Here is a 12,478-nt window from a genome sequence, read left to right as displayed (position 1 = left end):
TAAAGCCTGGGCCACGTATTGCATGAGAAGGATAAAAAGAAATGCTGAATAACTACTCCTTTGCTGAAGGAGGTGGCAGTCCTGTGGAAAAAATAGCGTGGGAGCATGTAAACAAAGACCATATCGTAATGCACAAGGGGGCTGAAATAAGGTTGCATGGGCAACTTTAATGCTGGTGTCTCATGACTTCTAAATGTTTGGCTTTGCAACCTGATTTTTGGATGTAATTAGAACTTATATTACAGTAGCACCTAGAGATGGCCTTGTGCTGCTAGGCTCTGTACACCCATGCTGAGAGACACTGCCTGCCCTGCTGAAGAGCTTACGGCAGAGGTGGGCAAACTATGGCCCGTGGGCACGTCCTGCCCAGCCCCTTAGCTCCCGGCCAGGGAGGCTAGCCCTCGGCCCCTCTCCCGCTGTCCCCCCTCCCCCACAGCCTCAGCTCGCTGCGCCGCCGGCGCAAGGCCCTGGGCGGCGGGGCTGCGAGCTCTTGCCGGGCCTGACCCAGTGCTCTGTGCGGCGCGATGGTGTGGCTGGCTCCAGCCGGGTGGCAGGGCTGCCTGTCCTTGCTCTGGGGGGCGCATCTGTAGTGCCGCCAGCCACCAGTGCTCCAGGCAGCGCGGTGGGGGGGCGGTGGGGGTTGGATAGAGGGCAGGGGAGTTCGAGGTGGTGGTTAGGAAGGAGGGGGGGTTGGATGGGGCAGCAGGGGGCAGTCAGGGGCGGAGGGTCCGGGGGTGGTCAGGGAACAGGGAGAAGGGGTGGTTGAATGGGGGCAGGGGTCCTGGAGGGGGGAGTCAGGAATGAGAGGAGGGGTTGAATGGGGTGGCGGGGGGCAGTCAGGGGACAGGGAGCAGAGGGGGTGGATGGGGCAGGGGTCCTGGGGCGGGCCGTCAGGGGACAGGGAACAGTGGGGGTTGGATGGGGCAGGAGTCCCGGGGGGGGGGCATCAGGGGGCAAGAAGCAGGGGGGGTAGGATAGGGATCAGGGGCCGGGCTACACCTGGCTGTTTGGGGAGGCACAGCCTCCCCTAACCAACCCTCCATACAATTTCGGAAACCCAATGTGGCCCTCAGGCCAAAAATTTTGCCTGCCTCTGATTTAAGTAGACAAGAGTGACAAAGGGTGGGAGAAGGAAGCATCATTAGCCCCACTTGACTGATGGGGCACTAGGCCCACAGAGGTTAAGTTGCTTGGCCAAGGCCATCCAAGGAAACTGTATGAGTACTGGGAGTTGCACCTGGGTGTTCTAAACCCCAGGCCAGGGCCTTAACCACCAAGCCGTCCTCCTTCCTGTGACATGTCATTATCGGCTTGTCCTTTAGGGCAGGCCCTGTGGGGTGCTAGACACTTTCCAGACATTTGGAAAAGGAGGAGTTCACAGGCACCGGGGATTCTCCTGGGAGATATTCCACAGCCGCCTCCGGACTGGGAAGCTTTCCACAAAAACAAAGAAAATCAAACTCAGATCTCTTATTTTTGTGCCCAAGGAAACGTCCCCTCTTTCCTGTCCTTAGAAAATCGTTACCGTAAACATTCTGTGCATTGCCCATCTGACGGTGCTTGTTTGGGAGGCGGGAAATACTGAGAAGTAGTAACAGGGAGGCAGCTGTGGCTGAATTCTAGTTCCCAAGAGGTTCGGCGTTCAATGCAACCGAAGAGAAAGTTGCTGGGAAAGAGTGTCTCTGTGGAGCTTGTTGCAGGCACTCGGCCAGATTTTCGGAGATGCCGAGCACCTGTCATCCCAAATGACTTCAGCTTTGCTCTGTACCTCTGCAAGTCAGGCCGCGGATGGGTCTGTCTTTCCACTATATATTTTTTGTTCATTAGCCCAAGAGAACCTAAATTGCTCACTACCAATCATAAATCATTGCCCTCATGTAGCAGCTTTCAGCTGAGAATCTCCAAATTAATTCTCCCCGCAAAGGGTGGGGAAATGGCACTGTCCATATTTTGCAGATGGTGAAGAAGGAAGTACCTTTTCCCATAACACAAGAACCAGGGGTCATCCGTTGAAATGAACAGGCAGCAGGTTTAAAACAAACCAAAGGAAGTATTTCTTCACACAACTCACAGTCAACCTGTGGAACTCATTGCCAGGGGATGTTGTGAAGGCCAAAACTATAACTGGGTTCAAAAAAGAACTAGATACGTTCTTGGAGGATAGGTCCATCAATGACTATTAGCTAAGATGGTCAGGGATGAAAACCCTGTGCTCTGGGTATCCCCAAGCCTCTGACTTCCAGATGTTGGGACAGGACGACAGGGGATGGCTCACTCGAAGTTGCCCTGCTCTGTTCATTCCCTCTGAAGCATCTGGCACCGGACACTGTCAAAAGAGAGGACATTGGCCTAGATCAGTGGTTCCCACACTGGGGTGCGTGAACCCCTGGGGGTTCGTGAAATGTTACAGGGGGTTCTTGGGAAAAAATTCCCTAATGGTGGACAGAGCTGTCCCAGGAACTCTGGGCAGCATGTGGCCAGCAGCCTGGAGCCTCTGGACTTCCAAGAGCTAAGCAGATCAAAGCAAGCAGATCTATCACACTGAGGAGATTTAAACTTCAAGACTCCTTATAAGAAATGGAAAGGGAGGTGGATATTTTTTGCTGTTTTTAAAATGAAACAGGCAGCTAGTATTGTTTTTAAAATTATTATGAAGAACAAGTTTAAGCTTTGTTGTAACATGTGGTGTTGGCCTGGACTGCTCAAGATCTGAATGCTTGTGTAGGAGGAACTCTTTGAGTTGGCTTCTTAAATACCTTCATACTGTTTCACATCTGATACTCCTTGATGAAACATAGGAGCCTTGTCTTATAACAGGCTTATTCAAATTGATACAAGCTATGAAAGTGAGTTCTTGGAAGAGTGTTGTCATCTTAATAATGTAATAAAAACACTGTAATGATAAATAATTAATAATAAATAGTGTGTAATAAGCATATCATAAAAACAAATTTTATATTTCCAAGATCACTGCTTTTATCATTTATACTCAGGTAAAGGAGAAAATCCCTGGAAATAGACATTTTTAGGAGGGGGTTCGCGAGACTTGACATTTTAGTGAAAGGGGTTCACAGGTTGTTAAAGTTTGGGAACCACTGGCCTAGATGTACCATGGCCATTCTGATGTTCTTATGTGGAAGCTAAGTCATGGGGAGAAGGAGGCCAACATTTTTGAGTTGGGTGCCTAAAAGTAGGCCCCTGAATCCATCTGTAGGCACCTAAGTACAAATGGCCTGTTTCTCAGAGGTGCTGGTGCCTGCCGTTCCAGCGGGGAGTTGTTGGAGCCGAGCACTTCGGAAAATACAGCCACTGATGAAGGGACCAATCTATGGATTTGGGTATCTGTCACTAGGCACCTGAGGATGAAAATGCTCACATTCGTGGCTTGCCCGAAGTCCCACAGAATCAGGAAGAGATTCCTGACCCCTGAACTGTAGCCTCGTGGAAGGCCATGCTCCTGTTAAATGGAAGGCAGGAAGGGGAGGTTGCGTATTTGGGATGCCATTTTAAGAAGTTACTGTCTGGACCCAGCATTTACTTTTGCAACCCGTGGTGTCCTTCCTCCGACACAATGATGAAGCAGTGGCACATCTGTCCTGCCAGGGGGGCAATACCACACCAGGGTTAGTTTGCTCACCAAGCCAGGTAACTGAGAGGCAGGTAGGGATTCCCTGTGAATCTGGCTATGGCAGCTTATCCAAAATACCCATCAGCCTGCCCAAATCACTGCGCGGGTGTGATTTCCACTGTTTGCTGTCTCACCGGTAACCATTTTCTGTCTAATTGCTCTTGGTGTAAACGCTGCTAGGACAAGGGGCTCTGTCTCCCTTAGAACTGGTGGGAAAATTTTCATCAAAACAGTTTTCTGTTGGGAAATGCCGTTTAGTCAAAACCAAATGGGGGGTGAAATCATACCAAATTTTGTTCCGAAAACAATTGGAAATAAAAGTTTCCACTTTTTTGGAATGAAAACTTTTGATTTTTGGTTAACAAACAAAATGACTGTTTTGAAATGTACTTTATTTGATATAAAAATAAGTAAAAAAAAGGGTTAAAAACTGAAACATAACATTGAGAATTTATCTTAGCATAACATTTCAAATGACCCCAAACCAATTTTTTCCCCCCCAGAATTTCATTTTGCAAAAAATTTGGGAATTTTGGCTTTCTGTCTTGATTCACGGCACAATTTTTCAAAATCTCAATTTTTGTATGTGTGTGAGAGAGAGAGAGAGAGAGAGAAAGAGAGAGAGAGAGAGAGAGAAGTCCACTTTTTAACCAGCTGTGGTCTCCTCCAGCAGCTCCGCCATTGGTGGTGAGCAGAGGGGTCTCGGGTGCTTGTTGACACAATAGTTGTGTATATTTTCGCGGGGTGCGTACCCAGCTCAGATGGGGAGTGGGCAGTGCAGGGTGGGGTTTGTGTCAGTACTGAATGACATGCTTTGCTCCAGGAAGAGCCCTGGAACATTTCAGGATTGCATATGAGACTGAATATGAGAGCTAAGGTAGGAAGCGGCTACAGGACCTCTCATGACAGGGTGACCGGCCTAGTGGATGAGGGTGGGGCAGTAGATGTGATATATCTGGATTTTAGCAAGGCCTTTGACATAGTCCCACATGACATTCTCCTGGGCAAACTAGAGAAATACGGTCTAGGTTAAATTACTAAAAGATGAGTGCACACCTGGATGAAAGACCATATTCACAGAGTAGTTATCAATGATTTGCAAGGGTGTATCTGCGGGTGGGGGAGGTCACACAGAGGTCTGTCCTGGGTCCAGTGCAATTCAATATGTTCATTAATGACATGGTAATGGAGTGGAGAGGAAGCTTGTAAAATTTGCATATGATACCAAGCTGGGAGAGGTTGCCAGCACTTGAGAGGACAAGGTTAGAATTCAAAATGACCTTGAACATTAGAGAATTGGTCTGAAATCAAAAAGATGAAATTCAATAAAGACACATGCAAAGTACCTCACCTAGGAAGGAAAAATCAAACGCATAATTACAAACTGGGGCATAACTGGTTAGGAGGTAGGCCTGCTGAAAAGGATCCGGGGGCTATCATGAATCAGAAATTGAATGTGAGTCGATAATGTGATGCAGTTACAAAAAGGGCTAAAATCATTCTGGGGTGAATTAACAGGTTTATTGTACGTAAGACACAGAAGGTAATTGTCCTGCTGTACTTGGCCCTGGAAAGACGTGGACAAATTGGAGAGAGCCCAGAGGAGAGCAACAAAAACGATCAAAGGTTTAGAGAACCTGATCTAGGAAGAAAGGTTAAAAATCTGGGCATGTTTAGCCTTGAGAAAAGAAGACTGAGGGGCGACCTGAGAACAGTCTTCAGATCTGTTATGGGCTGTTCTAAAGAGGACAGTGATCCATTGTTCTCTGTGTCCACTGAAGGTAGGACAAGAAGTAATGGGCTTAATCTGCAGCAAAGGAGATTTAGGTCAGATATCAGGGAAATCTTTCTAACTCACAGGCTAGTTAAGCTCTGGAACGGGCTTCCAAGGGAGGTTGTGGAATCCCCGTCACTGGAGGTTTTTAAGACCAGGCTGGACAAACCCGTCAGGGCTGGTCTAGGTTTGCTTGGCCCTGCCTCAGCGCTGGGACAGAGACTTGAAGACCTCTCGAAGTCCCTCCATTTCTGCGGTAGGACAGCAGGTCAGGTGAACGGGAAGTGCGGATGGCGGTGGCACCTGGTTCTGGGCAGCGCCTTACCCACACTGTAGCGTTCATGCTGTCGGAGGGCTTTGTGCTGAATGTGGTATTTGAAGGGCTCTTGGTGGTTGTCCGTCATCGGTGGGGGTGGTTTTTGATGGTGGTTAGCGGTGGGGACAGAGACAATCCCAGCTGTCTACAATTTGGCTGTTAAATATTCTTTTTCCTTGAGGTGCATTGGAAGTCTGTGCCGGGAGGTGACCCGTGGTGACCTCCTGATGATGCCTCCATGGTCTGCTAAGCCCACCTGAGCGCTTGGCTCTTGCACAGCGCAAAGGCCCTGATTCTAATCCCCGTGATCCCAGTGCAAATCCAGTGTCGCTCCTTCCATGTCAGTGGAGTGAGTCCGAGTGTCCGCTGGCATCAATGAGATCAGGATCTGGCCCTCGATTTTTAAGGCAGCCATGCAGGGAAGGGAAGGAGGGGGATTCGGGGAAGGCTTGTGTCCGCGTTAACGTGGGATCTTTCTTTTTCTTTGCAGCTTTCCTGATAGAGAGGAATGCCAAGCCCCTGAGCCGGTGCCTGTTGTCCCACCCCCTCTGCCTCCTGTCCCTCCCCCTCTGAAACCACAACAAGAGAGCCCCCCGGAACTGCCTTCCAGACCAGTCGATCTCCTCCTGCCAGAGTTCGGTGAGTGTGTGTCAAGGTTAAGCTGCCCCTTCTTGAGCTTTGCATTAGTGCAATGAACTGGGCTTCCCTAAACAACCTGTCCCTCCGTCCGTCCATCCCACTTGTTGCAGCACCATTCCAGTTTTGCCTGGGTTGACCCTAGGGATTTTCACGGGTTGCAAGATCAGGTTTTGGGTGCCAGGAATCCCAACAACGTCACGGGACTCGACAATGGCTCCTACACCACGTAGCGATGGTTCTGAAACAGGCCTGTCCAGTCGCCACGTGGCAATCCTCTCCTAGCATCTCTTAGTGCAGCACCAGGGTTTAGTTGGCCTAAAATCACGCGGAGGATTTTATCCCAGGGGATAGGCTTAAAAGAGGCCAGCAAAACGACGTGTCATCAGGAGAGCAGATGAGAGGAAAGGGAGTCATCTGTAAAAAGCGACAAGGAGTCCTGTGGCACCTTATAGATTAACAGAAGTATTGGAGCATAAGTTTTCGTGGGTGAATACCCATGCGTCTGACGAAGTGGGTATTCACCCACGAAAGCTTATGCTTCAATACTTCTGTTAGCCTATAAGGTGCCACAGGACTCCTTGTCACTTCTGAAAGGTTGCCGACCCCTGTTGTAGGTCCACAAAGAATGTCATGACATCTCAGATAAAAGCTGGGGTCACCCTGGTCATCAGTGTCACGGAGAAATGCCAGTAAGGATGTTATGCAAAGAGTTAGGTATCTATACTGAAAATTGTGTTCCTAAGGTCTGTGCCTGGGGACAGGTCACCAGCAAAGGTGAAAAGCAGGTTTTCTGTCAGGGAAGAAATGTTTATCTCTCCAGTTGTTTATATGCAAATTCAGTATTGTGTGGTTCACAATGGGTCTGCTGCTGCCGGTCTGAACCAAATGCTAGTGAAGGATTGTAAAAACTTCAGAGAGAGACAAGTAATAGGAAAAAGTAAACAGGGGTGGGGGTGTGGGGGTGGATCCTATCTTAAAGTGCACATCAGATGTTTGCTCCAGTATATTTGAGGGACAAAGAAGACACCTTGTCATCCTTCACCTAGGAAGTAAACAGCCGGCGAGTTGGCTTTATGAAAGAGGAAGTCTCAGCCAAACTTGACTGAAAATGCTGGAGAAAAGTGTGGTTGAGAGACGCTTCTTTAGACAGGAGGGTAACCGGTTAGTTAAGATTAGTTTCTAGAAAACGTGTCATGGTTTTGTTTGAGACGAAACAATTTGTTTCCACTGTCCTTACTCACAATCCCTTGAATCTCTGAATAAATGTATTCTTGTTTTCACTCTGCATCTAGCTCAGGGCTGTGGTGTGGAGCAAAGTGCTGGTCCCGGGTTGAATCTGACTAGCTGGCATGTCCTGTTCCTTTGGGAACAGCCGGCCTGGCAGCTCTGTGAGTGTCCAGTGAGAAGGGGCTGGGCACTGCAGGGAACGCTCCGACGCCGCGGGCGTTGGCGTGGGCCATTCGTTGCCCGGTTCAGAGAGGGCGAGGCCTGCGGGGGCCTGGCAGGCAGGGCTTGTGCTGCCAGAGGCTGGTGGTTTCAGGGAGCTGATTCATCGCAGGCACAGACGAGGTGCCTTCGCACTACGGGCAAGTGGTGGTGAGGTGCCTCACATCCCTGGGTACCCCGGCGGAGCGGCACAGATACATTAGACTAGGATTGTGGAGCAGTTTTCATCCGCAGCCACTGAGCAAAGCTGGATGAGATAGAGAAGCCTGGGGACCAATCAGCAAGAGGCATTGACAGCTTTGCTGCTGCCTTGCATACCTGCCATACAGGGCTGCCCTATAGACCAGGGTTAGGCCCACAGGTAGCCTGAGCAGAGGGAAAGCTGGAGTGGGAACCAGCAGCAAAGGGGTTAAATCTCAAAGTAAAGGGGAAGAAATACTGCTCATGTCTAGAGCACGGGACTAGAACTTAGGACTCCTGGGTTCTATTCCCTGCTGTGCCACTGACTCACTATGTGGCCTTGGGCAACCCTCTCAACTTCTCTGGGCCTCCGTTTTCTCCTACGTAAAAAGGGGGTTGTGATACTTCCCTTCCTCTCTAGGGCCAGATCAGCCCTTAGTTCATTAAGCCGAATGAGGCCTAATCAGTTAAACTCTCTGCGAATTAGTTAAATTCTATAGTATCATTAAACTCACAGGCCTGCCTCGCACCAGCTATGTAGCGTTACGGGTATGCCGGAGGCAGTTTAGTCTTTACTGCTTTGGAAACCCTCTGGCACTCGAGAGGAGACAGGCCTCAGCTGTGGGGCCTAGAACGGGGTTTCTTTATTGAGGCTGCTGGACACACCCAGGTCTTATGGCTCCCTCTGGCTCCCAGCCTGACAGACGGAGGCGACGCTGCCCCGTGTGGCTGCACAGGCTCTCCCTACATCCTGGCCTGAGGTTAGCAGTCCTGGAAGCAATGGCTCAGAATGCTGCATGCTGCCGAGGAAATATGGCCCCCGCTGTTACTGGGTACCGGTGCCTCTTCTGCATTGCCGAAGGAACGACGATGGAGGAAACTGGTCGTAGTTCTCTCCTGAAACCTGGTGTCCCAACAAACTCCTGCCCCAGGCGAAGAGGCAGCCGTTTCTCTGTGTGCATATAAAGTCACGGAGACATTTCATTTCCATATCACTTGTCACCCCGGAGTGCTTTCTAGTCTGCCTGTACTGGGATCGCTCACCAAGCACTGAAATGCAGCCACCTCTGGGGTGGGAAGCATCAGCCTCTCTGCAATAGCTGTGTGGGTAGCAGCGTAGGATAGCCACATGAATATGTACCTAGGGCCCCGGGCAGGATTGTGCCTGGGTGACTAGCCTATGCCGGCGGCCATGCCCCAGCGGCTACCCTGCTGTATTTATCTCTGTCAAAGCTGCAGTCACCCCTCGCATTGCTCCGTAGACTCACCTGAGGAGGAGTAATTAAGGGGGATTCCTCCTATGAAACCGCACGGGAGGCTGGAGCCACTGCATGCTGTGGAATTTGGCACGTGCGCCCCAGCTCGTGCAAAGACAGCCACAAGCTCTTTCAGACTGCAGGTGGTCAGGGCCTTGTTTTTACAGCTCTTTTGTTCGAATGCTCGAGTCTAAATAGTGCTTCCTGCTTTGGGTGTTCCAAAAAGAAATAAATCAGGGGGCTATCTCCCAGCCTCGAGTATCCCAAGGTCCCAGGAGAAACTCTCGTCCTTCAGAGGCTGGGGTACGGGGAGACACAAGGCCTGGCTGTTTTACCGAGGGACAGATTTGATACTGTAATAACCTCATATGAAGTTAGCTTGGCCAGAAAGCAGCCACCCCTGCCTCTGGAATCCGGATGAGCACATAGCAGGGTTTAATGCTGGCAGTTAGCACCCTGGTTCCTATAGCTCTTGTTCTTTATAAAGGTTAAATAAATGGCCCATTTTGTTTTTCTCCCCTGGCTCTTACCTCCCTCCTGTTTCTGAATGGAGCCTTTGATTCATTGCATTGGACGATTCGTGCTGGCACTCAGGGGCTGCAGCCCCTTGCGATTTCTCCCTGCAGCGCCAGCCCTGTCTTCAATGCTCCATCAAACACTAGCTCAGCATATTAGCAAAGAAAAAACTCCTTTCAAAATCACTCTAGAAACCCAAACTCCTCTGGAGAAAAACAAAAAAAAAGGAACCAACAGGATGTACCACTACCCTTTCTCGTGGACTCGTCCGTCTATAACCTTGCCTCCGTGACGGCTGTCTGTCATTCCTTCGCTGTGCTATGTCTAATTTAGGCTTCAATCCTGCAGTCCTCAGACAAAATGCCCACCGATTTCAGGTTCAGGCTCTTAGGAGAGGGATTCAAATGATGTATTAACGGGAGTGTCGGATGTAAGACACAGGAGGTCAATCTACTCGGCACTGGTGAGGCCCCAGCTGGAAAATTGTGTCCAGTTCTGGGTGCCACACTCTAGGGAGGATGAAGACAAACTGGAGAGAGTGCAGAGGAGAGCAACAAAAATGATCAAAGGTTTAGAAAACCTGAGCTGAGGAAAGGTTAAAAATACTGGGCAAGTTTAGTTTTGAGAAAAGAAAACTGAGGGGGACCTGAGAACAGTCTTCAAATCTGTTAAGGGCTGTTCTAAAGAGATGGGGATCAATTGTTCTCCATGTCCACTGAAGGTAGGACAAGAAGCAATGGGCTTAATTTGCAGGAAGGGAGATTTAAGTCAGATATTAGGAAAAACTTTCTCACAGGATAGTTAAGTTCTGGAACAGGCTTCCAAAGGAGGTTGTAGAATCCGCTCACTGGTGGTTTTAAGACCAGGCTGGAGAAACCTCTGTCAGGGCTGGTCTAGGTTTGCTTGGCCCTGCCTCAGCGCAGGGGGCTGGAAATGATAACCTCTCAAAGGTCCCTCCAGCCGGACACTTCTGTGACCTTGGGATGTGTAAAGCCCCTGGATGCTGTGGGAATCAGAGGGGAAACGAGCAAGGCGCTCCCAGACAGCAAAGAGCAGAGAGTGCTGCATGACAGCTGTTGCAGAGTGTGACCTCCAGAAGCCATTCACAGAAAGCCTTTTCCCAGCCCTAGTGTCGTTCATGGAAGGGTCTCAGCGTGCTTGACAAAATTAGCCTCATTTTACAGATGGGGAAATTGAGGCACAGAGAGGAGAAGTGCCATGGGCAGGGTCACCCAGGGGGTCTCTAGCAGAGCCCAAACCACCTGAATCCCACCCCGGTGCCCTCCCCCCGGACAATGTTGCCTCTTGCTGTGAGAGCTATGTTGCTGCCTGGCTGGGTGCAGGAGCAGGCACAAGAAAGTGGTTGACAGGAGCACAGCAATCTCGGGGTGCATGCTCCCTGAACCCCCTTTAGAATGGACAATGTTTCTCAGCCTCCCTTTGTGTCTCTTCACAGACGACTCTGACTATGAAGAACCCCCGTGGGAGGAGGAATTGGCAGCTACCGCAGGAGAAATGAGTGACAAGGTTGGCTCATAATACAGCGCAGTGTCCGGGCTTTTTGGCTCTCTCAGCGGGTCGGTCTGTCTGTCCTGTCTTCCATTTTAAAAGACAAGAAGAGAAAAAATAGCCCCAATGTTGCTTGGAAAGGAGGGGTGGGGTGGAAAAATCAGATGATCCCATTAACTTCATACCATGGCATTCATTCCAAAGGACCAGAGAGTGTCCAGGGCTCGGACGCTCACTGCTGAAATGCAACCAAGTCTGGCGTGGAACGCAGCAGTTGTTAACAGCACACAGCAACACTGCACAATGCTTTAGGGCAGGAAGCGAAGAAGAACGCTGCATCTAATTGAAACTGTAGGGGGAGTTGAGGGAGGCAGAACATTGTTACCCAGTTTTTCTGTGGTACAGGGGATAATACCTGTCTAACACTCCTGCCACTGACTGGGTGAGTTAGGACTTGAAGGGGCTTGGGTTGCTGTTGGGACATGAGAGCAGAAATGCTGCTTTCGGGGGTGACCCTAGAGACCATGAGGCCCAGCTCTACCTTTGACTGGCCACAGCTGATTCATAGAGACACGTTTCAATTCTGTCTGTTCTAATGCCAGCCCCAGGGGCTCTCGAGTTGCAAATCAGAGGCAGTGCTGAAGGGTGCCAGGCTCCCAGAGCTGGTGACAGTGAGAGGAGCCTAAAAACCCCTGAGGATCTGGGCCTAGGTTCCTGAATAAATGCACCCTTGATTCAGTGTGAGCTGCCTCTGGTGTAGTGATCATCAGTTTGTGGTGGTGGGGTGTGGGCATTTGTGCTGAGGGGGCTGCTTGTGTGCGTCTGTGTCTGTGTCTCTGTCAGAGAGGAAATGCAGAACTTTTCACCAAAGCCCAACACAGCAATTTTGACAGCCAACCCCTATCTCCGGCTGCACTTCCCTGTACTGTGAGGGCGGTGCGTGCTCTTCTGAGGCTGGGGAGAGGCGTGGGGTGGGCAGAAGAGCTAGGACGTTGGAGTGGGGCCATCAGTTACAGGCACTGGCCTTTCCTCTCCAGGGGCTTGGGTTCAGGAATCATGTGCTGTGAGTTTGGTCTCCAGCTAGACCCATCACCGCCTGTAATCACAGTCTAGCACGACTGGCCTTCTCTGTCTGAGAGAGGTCCAGGGCCGGAATAGCAGGGGGCGCTGCAAGTTGGGATTGGTGAGTATTGGCAAAGCTGGGTGGGGACCCA

General features: G+C 50.3%; 1 protein-coding gene across 16 annotated transcripts in view; it reads left to right on the top strand.

The window, feature by feature from the left end:
• Positions 1-12,478, top strand: part of ARAP1 (ArfGAP with RhoGAP domain, ankyrin repeat and PH domain 1) — a 222,196-nt gene that overhangs the window by 123,629 nt on the left and 86,089 nt on the right. For 15 of the 16 annotated variants that reach the window (XR_010597928.1, XR_010597926.1, XR_010597927.1 and 12 more), the window contains 2 exons: positions 6,209-6,357; positions 11,212-11,282. Coding sequence is in view for 8 of the 16 variants with exons in the window: in XM_065581836.1 (XP_065437908.1) it covers positions 6,209-6,357; positions 11,212-11,282 (220 nt within the window). In the remaining 8 variants the exon portion in view is untranslated. The remainder of the gene's footprint in view (positions 1-6,208; positions 6,358-11,211; positions 11,283-12,478) is intronic. The other variant, XR_010597933.1, reaches the window with a different exon arrangement.

This window comes from Chrysemys picta, chromosome 1 (genome assembly GCF_011386835.1).
Source record: "Chrysemys picta bellii isolate R12L10 chromosome 1, ASM1138683v2, whole genome shotgun sequence".
Taxonomy (NCBI): Eukaryota; Metazoa; Chordata; order Testudines; family Emydidae; genus Chrysemys; species Chrysemys picta.
Note: the sequence above shows the minus strand (reverse complement) of the source record. Positions and strands in the feature narration are given on the sequence as shown.